The following is a 21,846-nucleotide window of genomic DNA, read 5'->3' as shown; positions in this document are numbered from 1 at the left end:
CAAGGCACATTAGAGAAATATATAATACATTACCTGCCTCTCCTGCTACAGGTCGAGTTAGTTTCATGCAAATGGGGGCAGATATCCGTATGTTCAAATGCAAAACTCATTTTAAGCTCATTAAAGTGGCAATAAATTCTGCCTCTCAATGAAGTTTACTCTCAACTCATTGAGGTAGAAGACAGAGAAGGGAAACAAATGAACAAAGGAAAAAGGGAAAAGCTATAAAAAAGACTTTTCAAGCAGTTGCATTTGGGACGGAGGCAATACCCAGGTAAAACACACACAGTTCAATATCCACAACTCCCCAAGCTTACATGATCAACAGCTTCAGTCACCTTTCTGGTCTCCTGAACTCCAGCAAGGGCCACACATCAAGCAACCTCATCCAGTCTGACCAAGAATGATCTCAACCTCAACAAATACTATCCAAGTAGATGAACTGTGCCCCTTAATGTTTGGGAGTGGAATGTAATCTATTATGCAAGTTATGCACGGCACTTGAGTATCAAATCCCAAGAAAGCAGGTAAATTTTGTACAACTCAATTTTTTTTTTAAACTGCACACAATGGGCAGTTACACCCTTTATTATTTTCTGAATTCTTAATGGAAGGCCTCAAGTTTAAATCTTAAAAACAACTTTCCAAGATTACTTGTAATATTTGAGTTAACTTAACCACTCCTGAAGGTTGTCAACAGGCTGCTTTCATAACTCAACGCAAACTACCCCTTGCCCTTAATGGTCCATGTATTAAAATGTGGTATGTAAAATTAAATTAGAGAACTAGCATCATAACCAGTTACAGGAACAGGAGTAAGCCGTTCAATCCCTCAAGCCTGTTCTGCTATTCACTACAGTCAGGGTTGTCATTGGGCTTTTAAAGTCTAGCATAATTGAAGGTATGATACTTTTGCACTACATCCACTTAAGCTATAGAAAATGCCCAGCAGTACAATTCCAGATTTGTCTTTACAATTGCTGATATCTGGAGAAAGTACTTGCACATTCACACTGGAGTGACATCCTGGTGGTAATCGTAGAAGCGGTGGTAACAGTAAGGTGAAAAATTAAAAGCATCACATCAATAGCATATTGGCACAAGTGTGTTGACTTACTGATAAATTAGAACATCCTCCGAAATTATATTGATACCAAAACATTAAATAAGTCATAACAAAAATGAACATGCTTCATCTTCCCTCCCAGAATATTCTTAAATTGCCTAATTTTGTTTGTAGTAGTTTTCATTTAGAATAATTGTGTCAATGATCTGGTTTACATCAGTACAAACAGGGCTGTTGCAGAGATATGCTCTGGTGAAAACTTAATGCAAGTAAGTTACTAATTAGGCCACCACCTACAAGAAGAAATATTGTTCACATGCTAGTTTTGAAACCAACATCAATTCAACTGTGATTCCAGTCAAGCTTCAATTGGAGGATGTAGCTCTGACATTACTGCCAGCTAAGATTTTTCTATTTAGGGTATCTGCTTTTGATTGGGCATTGCAACAGCAGCAGTTCATGGCAAGATTTCACTGCTGAAGAAAAATCTTAAATCACCACAAGAACACAAGAAATAGGAGCAGGAGTAGACCATATGGCCCATTGAGCCTGCTCCGCCATTCAAAACGATCATGACTGATCTTTGGATTCAACTCCACTTTCCCGCCCGCTCCCATACGCCTGGATTCTGAGACCCCAAAAATCTGTCTATCCCAGCCTTAAATGTATTCAATGATGGAGCATCCACAACCCTCAGGGGTAGAGAATTCGAAAGATTCCCAACCTTTTGAGTGAAGTAATTTCTCATCTCAGTTCTAAATGATCGATCCCTTATCCTGAGACTGTGCCCCCATCAGTGTTATAATTATTAATTCTACTAGCATTAAAGTGCTAGCTGAAGAAATTCTACTGGGTTTCAAATCAAATGAATTTTACAAATGCAGTGTTAAAAGAGTAAAGACTGAACCATAGAATCATACAGCACAGGAGGACAACATTTGGTCTACAATGCATGTGCCAGTTCTCCTTATTTACTCTATCAAAACACTTCATGATTTTCAACACTTGCATCAAATCTCCTCTGAACCTTCTCTGTTCTAAGGAAATAACCTCAGCTTCTCCAGTCTCTCCAAATAACTGAAGTCGCTCAACCCTGTTTATCTGTTAGATAAATTATATAGTACTGCACTGTAGAACATACATGGGCGGCGCAGTGGTTAGCACCGCAGCCTCACAGCTCCAGCGACCCTGGTTCGATTCTGGGTACTGCCTGTGCGGAGTTTGCAAGTTTTCCCTGTGACCGCGTGGGTTTTCGCTGGGTGCTCCGATTTCCTCCCACAGCCAAAGACTTGCAGGTTGATAGGTAAATTGGCCATTATAAATTGCCCCTAGTATAGGTAGGTGGTAGCGGAATTGTGGGGATGTGGTAGGAATATGGGATTAATGTAGGATTAATGTAGGATTAGCATAAATGGGTGGTTGATGGTCGGCACAGACTCGGTGGGCCGAAGGGCCTGTTTCAGTGCTGCATCTCTAAATAAAAAAATAATCTGTGGTGGACACAGAGATCTGTTGAGGTTTGCAAATCATTATACAAAATGGGAGCTGCGAGACTTCTTCCATTTTTATTGAGGTCTTTTTACAACACTGCGAATTAAGTGACTGCTTCCAGCCCTGTTAATACCAATTTTGATTCATCTGTCAGTAAATTCATTAGAATGGTCAGAGTTGCTTTGCCTTTTTTTCCCCTCTCCCTTATAGGGAAGCCCCTGGCTTATACCTGGTGATTCCATTAATGACACCTGAAATCGAAACCCACCATGTAGGGAATCCACAAATATTAACGGACTATGCAACAAGTATTTTGCAGTAAAATACGCTAACTGACATTCAACACTTCAGTAGCAATGAAATCAATACATGGCTTGCCAATTTAGGTATTTGAATACAAAATCCCTAAACAGACAATGTAACTGGAATCATAAGTTTAAAAACTTTAACTAAACGAGAAGTTATAAAAGTGCTCAGTAAATCCACAGCAACATCAAACTCATTTGGAAGTACTGGCAGATCACGTAAAAGGCAAGACAATTTAGTTTCAACTCTTAAAAGCCAGTTCAATACTATGTCAGAATTGCTTACTCAGAAGATGTTCCAACTCAACACATGTAATTTGACTTTTATGACAAATACAAACTTTACACAGCCTCTAAGCATGCTGTGTTTCATAGTAGTGAGCATTTTTCTTTTCACAATCTACGTTAATCAAAAACAATTATATTTTTAAAAAACATACATCAAATCAAACCAATTTTTTCTGAAACAATGAAAGAAAAGGTTCAGCTAGCAGTTTTGTCAGGAATCTTAAAGTTGACCAAACAGGAAGCTGGCATAATACAACCCCTCCAAATTGGACCAGTTTACTGTGATCGTTTCTTTCCTTCTAAAAAAAAAAGTTTTCCATGTTGAGAATTTAATATACATAGGCATCAGCACTCCAGAATCACAACATAAAAATGGGGTATAAAAAGACAGAAAATGCTGGAAATACTCGGCAGATCTGGCAGCATCTGTGGGGAAAGACCTGAAACATTATCTCTGCTTCTCTCTCCACAGATGCTGCTAGACCCAAGTACTTTCAACATTTCCTGTTTTTATTTCCGATTTCCAGCATCTGCAGTATTTTGCTTTTAATACGAATAGGGTATCTAAGTCAGTGGCTACTGCAGGCCTGCAAATAAAATACATCAGAGCAACAGCATTATTCCTGCTCATTTCACCCTTTCGGAATCAAAAATGTTCCTATCCATATACGATTACTACACATAAAAAAGCCAAGGGACCCATAGTACTTTTCCTCAGTTTCAAGGCACCAACTCACTTTGATATAGTTTCCACAGATAGCAGCAACCCTCTAATATATTAACTAAGTAACTATCCTGCTCTTAAAAAACTAGCAGGTTATTGAATCATAGGAGTTATCACAGCCAAGTTTGATACTGCCCTACCTGACACCAACATTCGAACAATTTAAGCATCGTCCACAAGAAAGTAATCAGCAGCAGGAATCTGTGCAGATTTATTTTATTCCTAGCCCTCCCCCAGCCCATACCCCATTGCAGAGGGGCTAGGAAGCTAACTGGAGAGACCTTGTCACTCCACCAGAGATCAGCTAGCTCAGCACAGACAGGATATCAAACTTGATACATCAACTGGGGAAATCATAAATATTAAAGTAATATAAAAAAACTATCAAGACAAGTGCTCTCTATGGCTGAGTGCCAAACAAGGTACAGTTCCCACCACTTGCACCACCCCAGCTTATCCTGGACAACCGCCTATAATGGGCAAATGCCGCTAACCATTTGTCATTGATATAGGTGCCAATTACAAAAGCATTTAAGCAGCTGTTTGTACCTCAATGAAGTATAATTACCTGTCACTGTCCTTTCAGACAGCACTACCGCCTTCAGTCACCCCCAGTGGCCTCCAAAGCTCCTTCAATAAAGTGTCAGATAAATGGGTTTATGACCGCTCTATAATTCAGCCCTGTTCAGCTCTCCATAGATGAACAGCAGCTTCCTCTGCACTTTTAGTTCAACCTTAAGCCAGAGCTGAGACTAATCAGGCCGGTGTACTTCAGCCCCATCCAACAGTACAGAAGATGACTAGACCATCATCTTCTCTTCTGAGATCATTACCATAATGTGAGTAACAAAACTGGGGCCATTTAAAGCAGGAAGTGGAGAGATGGAGGGCAAAGATTTCCTTCGTCCTTTTCAAAAATTTCTTGGTTACACTGGATACCATGTATAGCAAACAAATTGTGTTGTTCCCAACGCGACCACTATAAGTGGCGAGGAATGTAATGCATTTACCCACTAAAGCATTTGGTTTGCTGTTTTCACCTCAACACCTAAAATATAATTTCTGTAGGTCAACCAAGAGTACCATTGTCTCTATGCAAATCAATATTTGCAAGCATGCAAGATGACCAGTCTTCCTCAGGAACTTCCATACCTTTACAACAATTGTTAGTGACATCCCAAATGTATTCAGTGATAAAGATTGTTCAATAAAACTTGCTGACACAAGCATCCTTAACAGTTACTTTGCATAAAACTCACAATCTATCTATATACTCTACGTCCTGAGCAAATTTAAAATATAATAATTTTCAGGTCGCTGCTCAAACTGTTGCATAACACAAGCCAGCTACGACATGAACAGCTGAGATCACATGAGCATTGGAAACTTAGCCGTGGTGTATCCTTGCTATGGGGTATAATGTAAAGAAGGAGTGCGATGACCACTACTAATATTCCTTTCTCCAAAGTGCAGCTGTATGCCACAAGGTAACCAGGCTCAGAATTGATGAAAACCATAAATGTAATTGAAGGATTCAAGTCTGCAAGTTCAACTAAAGTTTCCTGTCATATCACAGCACTTCAGTTCTGTAGATAATTTCATAACTACCTCAGATTGCTAACAAGCAGTTTGAAAACTACACTTGAAAAGCCATTATGTAAACCCACCCTAAGACTGTATTTTACTTGATTATCCAGAGGGAAAAAAATAAGTTTAGTTTCCCAGCGACAACAGCATAAGAGCTGGCAGGTTTCTGTTAATCAATCTGCTTTTTGTAATGTTGCACCCAACACAAAATCACAATACTAATAATGCTGCTCATCAATTCCAATGTTTGATGCAAATCTTTTATGTCAGAATTATGTTGGAATCCAAAGTGCAAGAATTCAGCTTTAAAAATAAAACAATGTTAACTGCAAAGTTATTAAAACACATCTTGATCTTCATGGCCATTACACCAGCACCCCCCAGCCCCACCACACCCCTCTTCTACTTCCAACAGGTCAAAAGCATGTAACTGTTTTGACCCCTTCCTTCCCCTCTTCTGTAATGACAATGAATCATTCTGCGTGTCTTCAACAACTAAAAGAAAAATCACACTCCAGCCTGCCCTCAGACTTGTATCAATACCTGTAGGAGCTGTCCAAAGGATGCCTCCATTCACTATATGGGGAACTGCAAACCTATAATCTACCATTCTTTGGCAGTGTGTCCGAATCTGAACACCTCAACAACAATTCAACAACCTTCGATAGTTCCCTCAAAATAGTCCGGTTATTGTACTACATAGTGCTTTTATCCAGAAAGGTAAACAACATCCAGTTTTATATGACAGATTAATTACTAGGGACATGGTACCTGCAATCCCAGAGGAAGGATAACAACTGGGGGCTGGTGAAAATACTTCAGTGATGAATGAGGCAAGAACTAAAACCTCTACCATTTCTATATTTCAGTGCCCTATATCACACTTCAGAGTATGTACAAGCTTCTTGGAGCACTATTTATTATTGATGCAGGTTCACGCTTTACTTTATTTAGTGTTTTTCCACCCATATTAGTATTTAAAGTAACAAAAAGCTCTGCAAAATTCATTTACTATTTTTGATGAAGAAACTTAGACTCAAATATTCTGGTTTTCTTCAACTTTAGACAGAAAGAACACAACTGATGACATGATGTTCCAGCTTTTCTGAGTAGAGTCACACCACCTTCATGAAACTATTTCCAGAAGTGCCAGTGAGTTTCCCATGTCAAAGAGCTGGTAAGCAAAAGAATGCGAGACCACTTCAAAGAGATGGCCTTGTAGTAGTCTAAGTATCTGCTTACTCCACTGCAACGGCGAACAGTTTTTGCATGCTACATCTAATTAAAACCAAGAATGAAAATAACTTTTATTCAAGGTCAACTGTGCTCATTTTTTCTGGTTTTCAACTGTAACTGCATTATGTTGTCTAAACTACTTAATCTGGTCTGTTTGCCAGATTACTCTGCACAGTAATTTGTACAAACTACATCAAGTGGGCACTCAATGTAATCTTGTTACACCAAAATCAGAATACATTCTTTTCTTTAAAAATGAAACACCATTATTTGAGTTAAAAATCGAAACATGGCACCAGAACTATCAGATTATAAGGATCATGTGTGAGTGACAAAGATACCAAGAGCACATCCAAGGATTGTCTCCTTACCTTCGTTCCCTCTCCATCCTGCCATAAAACCAATTCAACTAATTACACCTAGGAGACCTATATAGGTAGAAATTACAAAGCACCCAATGTCAGCATTAAATACTGAGCAATGCAAAGTAAAACTCCCACTTTTTTTTTATTTTCAAAATATACTTTATTCATAAAAATCTGTAAAAAAAAACATTACAAAACAGTTCTAAACAGCAGCAAGCCAAAAAATACAAACAGTGCAAAGGAGGTCAGTTTCCTTCAATACAGGAGTGAGTTGCCTCACAACCCTTCCATTTCATTTTTCATGCCATATACATTTTACAGCAAACAAAAATATTCCCAATACAGTTCGAGGGATTTTCCATGGATCCAGCCCCTCAGTTCAGCTTGATGGGGGAACCTTATACAGTGGTCTTTCCCCATTGAACCTTTGCTGCGGCTGCCCCAAGCTTTAGTGCGTCCCTCAGCACGTAGTTCTGGACCTTGGAATGTGCCAGTCTGCAACATTCGGTCATGGACAACTCTTTGCGCTGGAAAACCAGCAAGTTTCGGGCAGACTAAAGGGCGTCTTTCACCAAATTGATAGTCCTCCAGCAGCAGTTGACGTTTATTTCGGTGTGCGTTTCTGGGAACAGCCCGCAGAGCACAGACTCGTGTTACAGAACTGCTTGGGATGAACCTCGACAAAAACCACTGCATCTCTTTCCACACCTGCTTTGCAAAGACACATTCCAGGAGTAGGTGGGCAACCGTCTCTTCCCCACCACAGCCACCGTGGAGGCATTGTGTGGAGGGGGCGAGACTTCGGGCGTGCATGAAGGATCTGACGGGGAGGGCTCTTCTCACCACCAGCCAAGCTACATCTTGGTGCTTGTTTGAAAGTTCTGGTGATGAGGCATTCCGCCAAATGACTTTGGCAGTCTGTTCGGGGAACCATCCGACAGGATCCACCATTTTCCTTTTCCCATAGGGCCTTGACTCCCACTATTCAGTGCCAACAATGCATCTTAGTCAGTCTCAGAGTATCACTGTGATTTTTCACTTCCTCACATCAACCATTTTCAAGACACTTCCAAGTAAGTGAGTTTTTTCTTGCTAACATTGAGCAACCTTATGCTAAAAAAAACACTAGGCACTGGGGTGAGACTTCCTGAATTTATTTCACATTGAACCTCTGCAGTAAGTAACGGGAGAAGACTTTTTTTTTATTATTTCATGGGATCTGAGCTTCTATGCTGGATTCAGCCCAGTTGCTAGAGCTGACAAGACTAAACCATGCCCTAGGGTTCTGGTATCCAATGAAAAGCCAGATTTTCAAGTACCTGTCCCAGTAGACTAACACCTTTTGAGCCCAGTAAATTTGAGTTTACACTGCTGGACTCCCAAAATCATCCAAAGTTCATGAGTCTGCTGATATTTAAACTCATGTCTTCACTCAAACATTTTGCCAAACCTGGAATCCTATTTTACTTTTGACAGAACAGGGAGCAAGAGTAATAAAAATGTAAAACTGGCAGGTCTGTAATTTTCAAAAGGAAATTGGATAAGTACTTGGAGGAACAATTTGCAGGGCTATGGGGAAAGAACAGGGAGAGTGGGACAAATTGGATAGCTCTTTCAAAGAGGCTGACACAGGCATGATGGGCCAAATGGCTTCATTCTGTGCTGTATCATTCTACAATTCTAAAATAAAATTATCCAGTCATTTGTATTTCAGATATCAAACTACCAAAATTGAATGAAAGTTCAGTAACAAATTGGAAGTAGAGAAAATAAAGTATTGAAAATATTGAACTGAATGAGCCTAAGAAAATCAAGAACAGTAATGCACCTCAAAGAACTAAAGCAAAGGGAATGAAAAAAAACTAATTCAGAAATAAAAAGTGAAAGTTCCACTTGGAGACAATTTTATTTTAAGAAACACTTTTTTTTTTGAAAAGCAGCACGTTACCCAGGGCATCAGTAAAAATTCCAATGTGGGCTCCTGAAAAAAAAAAGACCTAGTTTCTTGAGGGGGGTTTTCTCACTGTTCTCTAAACAGGGTGCCCATGCTTCCATTTTAGTCATACATAATGTATATATATATATTTTTTTTTAAATATTTTTTTTAAAAATCAGAAAATTTCAAATCATATTTATTTATAAGTTCAAACAACAATTCATACAAATCCAAGCTTTTTGCAATTCAAGAAGTTTTTAAAGTATGAATATATTTTGAAAATCAGACGCAGAAATGTTGGTAGCAGGCAGGAAATCAATGAACAACATGGTGTTCTGAACACAGAACCCTCCTCCATTATTACTCATCTCAAGAACACTGCCCAGTCAAATGGAGGGAAGTGATGAAACTGGTGGCAGCAATGACTAAAATTTTTCAACTGCTACATCGTATTGTTCCAACAACTACTGTCAAGGAAGTATGACCATAATATATATTCCCTACAAGCCTTGTATCAGCTTCTCCAAAAATAAAAAATACCAATTCCCATGAAAGAAATTTATCCAAAGTATCTTTGTTTTATTCCAAATTTTAACATAAAAAAAAATCTATGAATTCTTATGCTAGAGAATCTTTGAAAATCCCTTAATCCAAAATGTTCTTGTAACTAGGAAACAAATTAGCATAGACATGCCACCACAGACTTGTGACCATGTACTGAAGAATTAAACGTTCAAAATATACCTTAAAATAAATAGGAACCAATGTTTTGAGCAGATGCAAAACCTGTAACAGCTGCGCAGATTTTCTCTAATTTTCGCAACAGTTTTACTCTCCTTTATCCCCTGATCTCAAAGTAAGTGACTTATGCTGGGTTAATGTCACAAGTACTGCCAGACTCCTCATGCTTCAAATAGAGTCAGAGTTATACAGCACAGAAACAGGCCCTTCAACCCATCGTGTCTTTGCCAGCCATCAAGCACCTAACTATTCTAATCCCTTTTTCTAGCACTTGGCCTGTAGCCTTGTATGCTATGACATTTCAAGTGCTTATCTAAATACTTTTTAAATGTTGTAAGGGTTCCTGCCTCTACCACCTCTTCAAGCAGTGCTTTCCGGATTTCCAACCACCCTCTGAGTGAAAATGTTTTGAATGAAAATCCCCTCTAAGCCTCCTGCCCCTTACCTTAAATCTATGCCCCCTGATTATTGACCCCTCCACTAAGGGGAAAAGTTTCTTCCTATCTAATCTATCAATGCCCCTCATAATTTTGTATACATCAATCGAGTCCCCCCCCCTCAGCCTTCTCTGCTCTAAGGAAAACAACCCCAGCCTTTTCAGTCTCTCTTCATAGCTGAAATGCTCCAACCCAGGCAACATCCTGGTGAATCTCCTCTGCACCCCTCCAGTGCAATCACATCCTTCCTATAGTGTGGTGCCCAGAACTGTACTCCAGCTGTGGCCTAACTAGCATTTTATACAGCTCCATCATAACCTCCCTGCTCTTATATTCTATGCCTCAGCTAATAAAGGCAAGTATCCCATATGCCTTCCTAACCACCTTATCTGCCTGTGCTGCTGCCTTCAGTGATCTTTTGGACCCTCTCATCCATTGTATATTCCCTTGCCTTGTTAGTCCTCCCAAAAAGCAGCACCTCACACTTCTCAGGATTAAATTCCATTTGCCACTGCTCCACCCATCTTACCAGCCCATCTATATCGTCCTGTAATTTAAGGCTTTCCTCCTCACTATTTACGACCACCGATTTTCATGTCATCTGCAAACTTACTGATCATACCTCCTATATTCATGTCTAAATCATTAATGTACACTACAAACAGCAAGGGCCCCAGCACCAATCCCTGTGGTACACCACTGGTCACAGGCTTCCACTCACAAAAACAACCCTCGACCATCACCCTCTGCCTCCTGCCACTAAGCCAATTTCGGATCCAATTTGTCAAATTGCCTCTACCACCTCTTCAGGCAGTGCGTTCAAGATTGAGTTAGCAGGCTATTCAACAATGGAGGACCTCAAAATGAGTCAGATAATGTCCTGTGTGTACTTTCCAACAAATATCAATGGGTACCAAATTCGAGTGGGCATCATAAATTAATTCCCTTATCTTCACCCCACCCTAGGTTAATGAGGCAAATATAGTGCCTCACTGTCACCCAGACTGAAATCAGCTAAGAACATGGCAAAGGACAGAACCTGGGACTTCCCTCATCTGAACTGCTCAAGACTTCATCAAGTAGCACATTTAACCCAGTGAACTTTGGCAACTGATTCTCAGTTTTAAAGATGCAGCATATTTTGGAAATTGTCCAAGTTAAATCTTAAAAGACTCTTCTTTCTACCAAGATATTAAAGTAGTGCCTTCCAACTCCAAAGTTGCCCCAAGATTCCAAAAAGGTTTTATCATTTTAAAATACAGGAACACTCATTCATTCAGAAGAAAGTTCTGAAATCTTGACTGTATTAAAGAGTATTGTACACAGAACTTTCAGTAAATTAGTGACAGTCATCAACCTAACAAAATTTTCTGCAGTATTATACTAAGCAGTCAGGAACCAAGCACTTTTACGAATTGCAAAGTAGGCAGGAGGGTTCAATTCTTGAATGTATTTTCTGGAATCAAGTTTAATTTCCAACCTCAAAGCTTGAAACATCTACTCCAAAAGGTTATGAAGTTTCCAGAGTCAACAGCCTTTGATTGGGATTTTGGCTCAATATTCACACAAAGCTCAAATTCTAGAATCCAAAATATATTTTTCTTGTCCATGCATTTAAATATACAGACTCTAATGATTTGGCTCTCTACACACTTTTAAGATCGAATAGTAAGTTAGAGTCCAACATCTTCATTTGGCTCCTAGAGTCTGAAAAGCCCAACATAACCAACTTTCAGGACTCCTGAACCCAGTATCACAAACACCACTACACCGGATTGAGCACAGAGTACCAGAAGTCTCATAGCTGACGACATGCAACTTCAAAACTGAAAAGTTAAACATTTTAGCAATTGGCATTTTAAATGTGAAGCACTTCACTCAAACATAGGCAGATTTTAATTTTAAATATTTGTTGGAACTCTGGCAGGTAAGCCAAGCGGAGGTCCAAAATTCCAGAACTTTTCCACTGCACTAGATGCAATAAAGCACTGAAAAAAGTTATGGTGCAAATCATATAAATTCTAACTATTTGACCAGAAACGTTAACTCTGCTTCTCTCCACAGATGCTGTCAGACCAGGAGTATTTCCAGCACTTTCCTTTTAATACAAATTCCAACCCTGCCTTGTTAAAAATACATATTTAGTTAAAATAAAAACTTTTCAAATCAGAAGGGCTGATTTGAGTCAGAAACGTAACCTTTCACCTTTATGATAGAACTTTAATTTCTCTGGCACGTCGAACAAAAAAGTAGCTCAAGGTACCACAGAGGTGAAACAGATACCCAGAATGACTGAATTTCACTGAGGAGGATTTTTAAATAGGGGAGAAAAGCAGAAAGACAGGGTAAATTTAAAACAAGACCAACACAGTTCAAGGTTTGGCATTGTTAATGGAACAGAAAAATAACATGCAGAACCAGAGTCATAGGACTAAAGGGCAAGTGACTGAGATGTGGGACTGATGGAGGCCGCGGGGCAATGAGGAAATGGCAGAGACGTTGAACAAATACTTAGTCTGCCTTCACAGTAGAAGACACAAATTACATACCAGTAATAGAGGGTAACCAAGGGGCTAATATGTGCGAAGAACTTAAAGTAATTATTAGCACAGAAAAAGTATCGGAGAAACTTAAGGGACTAAAAGCTGACAACTAGGGTAAAAGGGAAACAAGCAGATGTAGTATACTTGAATTTCAAAAAGGCATTCGATACAAGATAAGGGTGCATGGAGCTGGGGGCAATCTATTAGTGTGGATGGAGGATTGGTTAATGGACAGGAAAAAGAAAGTTGGGATAAAAGGGGCATCTTCAAGTTGACAGATTGCAACTAGTGGAGTGCTGCAAGGATCAGTGCTGGGGCCTCAGCTATTTATAATCTATATTAATGACTTATAGTAACGTATCGAAGTTTGCTGACGATACAAATTTAGGTGAGAATGTAAGATGCGAGGACACAAAGAAGTTGCAAACAGATATAGACAGGTTAAATGAATGGGCAACAAAGTTGCAGATGGAGTGCGAGGTTATTCACTTCGGTACCAAGAACTGAAAAGTAGACTACTTTTTAAAAGGTGTGAAACTTCTAAATGTTGATTTTCAGAGAGACTTGGGTGTACTCGTACAAGGAAAGAGAAAGTCAGCATGCAGGTATAGCAAGCAATTAGGAAGGCAAATGGCATGCCAGCCTTTACTGCAAGAGGATTGGAGTACAAGAATAAGTAAGTATTACTACAATTGTACGGGGCTTTGGTGAGACCACACCTGGAATACTGTGCATAGTTTTGGACTCCATATGTAAGGAAGGATATACCTGCATTGAAGGCAGTACAGCAAAGATTTACTAGATTGGTTCCTGGATGACAGGGTTGTCCTATGAATGAGAGGCTGAGTAAATCGGATCTATACTCTCTGGAGTTTAGAAGAATGAGGCGCAATCTCATTGAAACATACAAGATTCTGGAGGGGCTTTACAGGGAAGATAGAGAGGTCGTTTCCCTTGACTGGGGAATCTAGAACACAGGGGCACAGTCTCAGGATAGGGGGTCCATCATTTAGGACTGAGATGTGGAAAAACTTCTTCACTCAAAGGGTTGTGGATCTGTGGAATTGTCTACCCCAGAAGGCTGTGGATGCTCCATCATTGAGTATATTTAAGGCTGAGATAGATGGATTTTTGCCTTTCAGGGAATCAAAGGATATGGGGAGTGAGCAGGAAAGTGAAGTTGAGGCAGAAGATCAGCCTGATCTTACTCAATGGTGGAGCAGGCTCAATGGGCCATATGGTCTACTCCTATTTCTTACATTCTTATGTAGTAAGGTGGACTGAGCTAAGGAATTAATTTTAAAAGGATAAGGATTTTCAATTTGATGTGTTGTGGGACAGGAAACAAATGAAGGTTAACGAAGATAGGTGATTGGTCCATGGGTCCAGGCGTTGACAGCAGAGTTTGGGTGAGAGGACTCGGCAAGCTGGTAAGGCGGATGCTGGAAAGAGTCTAGGGGTAAAAAAAAGCACTGCCAATGGTTTCAGTGGCGATGGAGGTAAATTAAGGATCAGAGTTCAAGTGCAGACAGGTTGACAGTTTCTTCCTGTACAGTCATCACTTTCCTTGGTGATTAAGTGGGCCAGACCAGCAAAAATGAAATACAACTGCAAATGGGAATGATTTAAAAACCAAAGAGGAGCGATTTTAATTATGAACTGAATCTGCATGTATTGCCATTCCAAATTTGTCAAAATGCTAATAAAATCATGAACTCTAAGGCAAACCAACTAAACAGTGTGCAACCATATGCAGACAGCAGAGCCGTTGACCTGAATCAATCATGAAATATACTCTGCAAATATGATCCTTCAAAATTATTTTATAAAATCATTTAAAAATGTTCATACTTAACAAAGTGCTAAATTTAACTTGATTAAATACGCATGAATCCAGGAAACAATCGGAAACCTAAATGCAAGCCAGCAACTTTCCTAAAATCGGACAGGTGGAATCCAGTAAGTAACATGTCACAAGAAATGACATGTAGGCTATATCTACAATTTGTCCAGCTGAACAAATCTTAACTTACATTTACATAAAATGTCACAACGCGCTTCTCAGAAGCAGACAAAATTTGATACTGGGCCACATAAGGAGATATTAGGATCGGTGACCAAAAGCTTGGTCAAAGAAGCAGGTTTAAGGTGTGTCTTAAAAGGAGTAAGAGATAGACAGGCAAGACAATTTAGGGAGGGGATGACAGAGCTTAGGGCCTAGACAACTGAAGGCACATCTGCCAGTGGAGGGGCAAAGGAAATCTGAGATGCATAATGGGCAAGAATTGAAGGAGCACAGAGTTCTTGAAGAGTTGGAAGTCTGGAGGTTATAGAGATAGGGTGAGGCAAAGGCATGGGGGAATTTGAACACAGGGTGAGAATTTTATATTCGAGTCGCTGTTGGAACTGGAGCCAATGTAGGTCAGCGAGCGCAGGAATCGTGCGCAAACCAGACTTGGGTGCAAGTCAAAATAGAGGCAACAGAGTGAAGTAATTATCAGAACTTTGTCTCAACAATATTCTAACTTATCTTTCCCTTATGCAAGCTGGGGGTGGAAGGAAGAGCAGACAGAGATCGATCATTTTCCTATCATTGATTTGTTGCACTGGTTGAAATTAGGTGTTAAATGCAGATATTATGGGCTTTAAATGTGTGCACAGCTATCAGTTCCAATTTTTATATGGGATTTTAATTGATTGCTGCATTTTGTTAAACCTAAAACAAGGTTTGAGAAGATTCACAAATTGCGCATTTCCAGAAATGTCGGCCAATTGTAGAACCTATCTCCTCACTATCAATCTGCGCATGTGAGTACTAAAATGTTCTATTTATCGCTTGCATTAGAAGTCCTGGTTTGTTATAAGTGCCAATATTTAACTGGAGTTGATGTGTTAGTAATTCTCCTAAATAACAAAGAAGATTTACAAAGCATTCAAAAAGACTTTGCTTTTACCTTTCCATCGCACCTCCTACTTCATGCCATGCTTCCTCCTTGACCCAGAATAGTGGAGTACAGAGGTCTACATTTCTTCATAACTGATGACTCTTTAGCTGAAATACTTGATAGAGTATTTCTTTTTCATTGCACAGTTTGCACATTCCCCTCAAAATATAGATGTTAGCACCCAAATACAATGAACCATTTACATGAATGGCTAACCTAAAATTTTTATTTAATGGATTTCTTTTCTTCAAATTTTCTCTTAAATTCTAACAAGTTCAAAGTATGTCAATTTAAACATTTACAGTTTTATGCTCAGACTATTCAACGATGAACTTTAAAATTGATCAATACGCAAACAAGACCCAGATGATACTCCAAATTAGCTGACCAATATGATCAAAATGGAGAACTGAACCCACTTACAATTATGTCAAAATGTCCCACATCAGCTGAAATTCAGTTTCACTCAAAGCAGAATGAGTCAGTTACATGAAAGTCAAGCTCTCTTTGGTTTGGGTTAAAAGAACTGGTTTTACCATAGTTCCAATTCATGCAGCCTGTAATATTCAACAAAATTATTCTAAATGCATCTATAGTTCAAACAGTAGGTGCAATCGGCTCACCAGCAAAAAGTTGGGAATTTAAATTCCTGGACTGCCTGAGACTCCAATTCACTCAGTTTTATTGAATTTCATCAGCTCTTGACCACATGTAAATTCAGAGAGGAAAAAACAGGTACATGCTATCTCACCTCACTAAACTGCACCCATCAACCAATCATAATGCAGCAGCTTTGTCAGTGGTTACAGAAATGTGCTTCACCAAGACCACCCACATTCCCAGCTGATGAGATTTGAGATTATAAAGTACCCATCTGGGCACAAAGTACAAGGAAATTGCACACATTACAGTGATGGATGCAGCAAAATCACTTTCTGCTAATTCTAATAAACAGTTTTGTAGCAATATTTTAGGGAAAATAGTAATTTAAGTCAGACGGTTCACAGCAATGCTACAAGTCCCCATCTACTCGAAAAGATTCAACTAATTTTTGATTTCACTTCCTCTCTCGCCACATTTGCTAATTATATCTACCTACTCAAAAGAAATCCCTTTGAAGTCATCACACCCATCCAAACTACGTAATGTGAATGCACGCAGTGTTGATTTCTCAATTTGAAAACATTTGGCATGTCAGTTTGCTTACAAATTGGAAAAATGTGCACTGTCCATTTGTCGGACAGAGGAACATAATGCTGTAGCAATTTACACAAAATCTTGAAAATTCAGCATAGACTAAAACAAAGGACATTTCTTAAATTTATTGGAAAAAATCCAACTGGCAAACTGTTTTACATGTAGCTCAAAGTTTTAAGCTTAGCTATTAATATGTTGGTTATAATAAAATGTGCCAGGCACCAATGTTCAAGTCATACTTCAGCTTTATTTTAGCCAGTTTACCATTTTCATTAATATTAAACACTTGCTCTCCAAAGAGATCAAATAAATTTTGTAAGTACACAATACGCTAAATTTGGCAGGTCACTTTTCTCAATGGATCGGTACAATCTTACAAATTCCTGATCTTAGTCAAAAAAAACACTTAAAAGTTGGATTATAACTTTACAGAATCTTAGTCGCAAAACTTGAAAGGTGTCCCATAAAGTCCTTTCTGAAGATCTCACGACTTTCAGAATTAATACATTTCTAATGTTATCATGAGCGCAAGCGCACCAAGACGCATTGGAAAATTTATACAAAACTTACTCTACAGTCCTCATACAAATTTATACAAAAGGTGTTTTAAAAATCCCTAGTTAATTTCCATCTTCAGCTTTCACATACTGTAGTGTAGCAATAAACGTACGTGTTTTACATACATTCAAGTCTACGTCCAACTATTAGAGACTGACTGTGGTTGAACAAATACTTTTGAATTTTAATGAAGTTTGAAGATAGTGGGGCGTGGAGGAGTTTATTTCTAAATGGAAGAACCTACACAGAAAAAATCTTATTTGAAGAATATCTTACTTTCCAAAGTATTTGAAACTAGAGAATAAACCATAAAAACCCTCCACCCGCCCAAAGCTGCAACTCGGAACACACCCTCCAGGAAGCCGCTGGTTTCTCGTTGCTTTCCCCAGAGCCAGGGCCTTTCAAAGCCCGCGCATCATCCCCCGGGACGCCAACTCCGAGTTACTCACCAGCTGGAACTCCCTGCGTCTGTCGTAAGCATTCTGGATACCACTATCCGCCCACAGTGATCTGATGGCCGGCAAGTACTTCAGGAAAACCCGTGTCTCCATGAGGCCTACGGCCGCCCCGGTCAACGCCCTGGTGTCGAAACTCATCAGAACCTCGCCGTTCTGCTGGTTGTTGGGGTCTCCCCAGGGGATGCGGAGCTTTTCCCTGGCGTCCACCAGAACGCGGATTCCCTTCAGGATGTTGCTGTAGATGGTTCCCCTGAACTCCTCCTTGGCCTTCTGGTCGAAGTCCTGGCCGTGAATAATTCGCATCTGCTTCAGGAAAGTGCTTTTGCCGCTCTCGCCGGCCCCGAGCAGCAGGATTTTCACTAGCCGCCGCACATAGGTCTTATCCCGCGAGATGAGCTCGTCGATCTGCTTGCTCTTGCGGAGCTGCTCGGCCTCTCGCTGGGTAAGGACGCAGCTCGGAAAACAAGCGGCCAGGAGGGAGCGGGACGGCAGGAAATCCGCCATCTTTAACATTCGATAACATAGTGAGGAGGGCGCGGGCACGGGGCGCGGTACCGCCGCCCGCAGGGGGGCGAGCGCTGAACGTCACACGTCACTCGGAACCAGCTGCAGCGCCTCTACTGCCTGGAGGAGCAACAACTGGCCTCAGTGCTCTGAACGAGTAATTGCCTGCTGCTGTAATTAATGGATGATTGTAGGGGGTCTTTTAACACTACTCATACAGCTCGGAAAGTGTGAAATTAAAATACTTTCCATCACACCTGTCATTTTTTCCAAACCAGCAGACCCCATGAGTGACAATGACTCAAATAATACAACCTAGTTTGATCTATATCGCTGTTAAAAAGATATACAGTTCTATATTTAAATAGGTTTACTATGTGTACATTTTCTGCTACTCATAAGTCAATTGTAACATTTTCCGAAACTACCTTCCCACAGCCACTGTAATATATAGATTCTAGTTGATTTGGTGAGTCAAAAGATGCAATGTTTTATCATGTTGATACACTAATTAACAGCACCTTTCTATCCAACTCCCAGCAGAGCAAGTGATATACCCAACAAAACGGTTTACTTCCATCTCCAAACATGTGTCTCTCCTCGACTTCCAAGAATCTGTTTTGCTTTCTCCAATAGGATTTACCTTATCTGCGAGTTATCTGTAATTGTGTCTGTCTCTTTCTGACTCATTCTCTGGACTAAACGTGTATTGGAATGATTAAATAAATTCAACGTTTCGTCCTTTGGAGATAGACCCCTGCGCTTGTTTATTTCGTTATCCTACTCGTTTCCTTTATTTCTCTTTTAGTGCCTCTGCTGTTTTACCTATTTCTTTCATTTATTTTCCATTTCTTTTCTTATTTATTGCTTTCCTGTTTTTCTTCCCCCAATCTTTTCTGTAACGCTGTCCCACAGGGAAATAGAGTGAAATCAGGAGGGTACGGCATAGAAAAAGCGTTGACAAATCAGGTGGATGTGAGTACAATAATTTCAATAGGAGATGTTCTTGGAAATTGGAATGCTGGACATTGGAGTCAGAGGCAGACAAACAAATATCCTGCGCATGTTTAGGGTTGGGCTAACACTTGATATGTCCTACAAATTCCTTTGCTGAAGCAAGTTAGTGGTGGTCCTGGCAATTATAGTCTTAAGTATGCAAATAGATAAATGCTATATCGATTGTCCAGGATGTACTGAGGTTTGGCAGAAGGGTTCACGACGCTTCGGGAAAAGGGGGAAATAAACTGTCGGAGACAAGTTTATGGGTGAATTTGTGATTTTGTTAACATTTTAACACGTTTTATTTTCAGCGTTTTGTAGTGGAGGAGGCAGGAAATGGTCAGGGGCACTGTATCATCTAGTATTTTTGTTCTTTTTGATAGTGTGATTGAGCAGAAAATTTAGTGGAGGGGTAAGGTTTTATGCAAATGATTGGTTATTTCCAACTAAAATATTGAAAAACTCAGAGGCTTAACCAATCAGGAAGACAAAAATTGACAGACATTTACCAAACATAATAGTCAGGATATTGACTACTGATATAAAATGGATGAAAGGATCTACTGTGACATTGCTGTCAGAAAGAAAACAAGTGAGAGGTGACGTGGGGCAAGCAGATCCGAATGGATTGTGAGCAGAGCCAGAGAAATTCAAGTGGTCCCAACTGGGATGGGAGTTGAGCCAGAGCAACCCATGTGGGGCCTCTTGAGATACAAGTAAAGTGACTTGTAATGGACTTGTAGAACTGAGCTGGGCTAACACATTACTATACATTCTGGTGTAAGGTTGTCGACCTGAAATGTTTGAAGTGGATTATAATCCTAGATCCTTTTTGGGACCATCCCGGATCAGGCAGGCTCCCCAGATGATCAGTCTCACTTAAGGTTGAGAAAGACAGATCTCACAGACACCTGAATGGGTCTGGAGAACTGATGTAACTCTTACCAAAAAAAATTAACCAGCTGAGCATATTACCATCTTCCACATAGCCTCTTCAACAAGTTTTAGCCAAATTATAACAGCCCAGATATTATATGTGTCCGGGCATCTCTCCTCAATAATATACCTCCCCATTGAAGAGTGTGCAGAGATGGGTTCTTGAGTTTGAGATACAGAAGACGATGAGACAATATATTTTCTAAATTAAATAAAAGTTTATTAAAGAACCGAACATGCAATTCAGAGTTTGATAGGTAAAACAATCGCAATGTTGATAGATCTAGGAAAAGAAAGTAAGTATAATCTTATTCCTAGTAGAGAATCCAAGTTTTAAGTCTAACTATTGTTACAGTAAAATATTTAAGATATCCATCAATATTTAAAGCAGCGTTTACTTTAAATTCCCAAGTAGAAAGCTACAGAGTTTAGTGAGATACCTCTATCCCAATAAGGGGAGGACGATCATCACCGTACCACAGAAGCTCATACCTTTACTATATGAAAAGCTGGAATGAATCCAATGATTCTAAAGATACACTGTGCAGTTCCAATATTTATACTGTTTCTAAGCTGCATAACTAGTTTGTCACGTATGGGGAAGTTACCTCATTTGCAAGTTGGTTTGTCTCCTTCTATTTCACAAATAAAGCTGTAATTTCTAGTTGAAATCCACATTATTTAATTTCTACGGAAAGACTGAGCCAGCAGGAAGCTGTGGGCACAGATGTTGGTCAATATCCCTAGAGCTAGCAGGATGGTGAAGGTTGCACTTGATGGTACATTTCCTAGCTACATAGTAGTGTTTTAAGATTATAACTCCGTTTCCCAGATTAGGTTGACAGGTGATTTAGCTGTATCCATAGAAAATAATGTTTGTTAGGTTATGGGAAGTTGCAATGATTATTTATAAACTTGTATTGTCAGTGCTGTGCTGAAGTGAGTATGTTTATGTGTTTCAGGAGCAAGTACCTGTTTTTCAGAAACTGCCTTTATTTTAGGAGATAAAGTTAATATGCCACAGGATGTTGGTGTCCTTGAACATATCCTGGCATGCTTATGAGCCCCTTCCACCCTTTCAGGCAGATGAAGCTTGTTTTTTAATTTTAATTTTTTAACCCTTAATTCGTAGGAAAATAACATTTTAACCTTATAACCCCTTATTATGGCCAGATTCCTTCATGCGTTAACTCTATTTCTCTCTCCACAGATGCTGCCTGACCTATTGAGTATTCCCAACATTTTCTGTTTTTATTATGTTCTGAGGTGCCTTTATCAATATGTTGCTGCTGTGGGATTACAATACTGAGTGTGTACTATGGCCCGATACAAGATTTGCAAAAAAGAAGTGTCCAGGAAATGACCAACAGGAGGTTTAATTCTTTCCCTGCTTTTCATAAAGGCGAAGCCATTCATAAATAGTTCTGAATTAACAAAGGTATTTGGGGTGAGCTATTGTGCTGCTGAGGTGGTCATATCTATTTACACAATTTACACATGCTGGTAAAACTTAGGATTCCTTCAATGCTT

The 21,846-nt window shown here is 39.6% G+C and overlaps 1 protein-coding gene across 2 annotated transcripts in view; it reads right to left on the bottom strand.

The window, feature by feature from the left end:
- Positions 1-18,424, bottom strand: part of LOC137384350 (guanine nucleotide-binding protein subunit alpha-13) — a 95,489-nt gene extending 77,065 nt beyond the window's left edge. For both annotated transcript variants that reach the window (XM_068058248.1, XM_068058249.1), the window contains exon 1: positions 17,869-18,424. In XM_068058248.1, coding sequence (XP_067914349.1) covers positions 17,869-18,390 — 522 coding nt within the window. In that variant the 5' untranslated portion in view covers positions 18,391-18,424. The remainder of the gene's footprint in view (positions 1-17,868) is intronic.
- Between the last annotated feature and the right edge of the window lie 3,422 nt (positions 18,425-21,846).

This window comes from Heterodontus francisci, chromosome 26 (genome assembly GCF_036365525.1).
Source record: "Heterodontus francisci isolate sHetFra1 chromosome 26, sHetFra1.hap1, whole genome shotgun sequence".
NCBI classification, from domain to species: domain Eukaryota; kingdom Metazoa; phylum Chordata; class Chondrichthyes; order Heterodontiformes; family Heterodontidae; genus Heterodontus; species Heterodontus francisci.
Note: the sequence above shows the minus strand (reverse complement) of the source record. Positions and strands in the feature narration are given on the sequence as shown.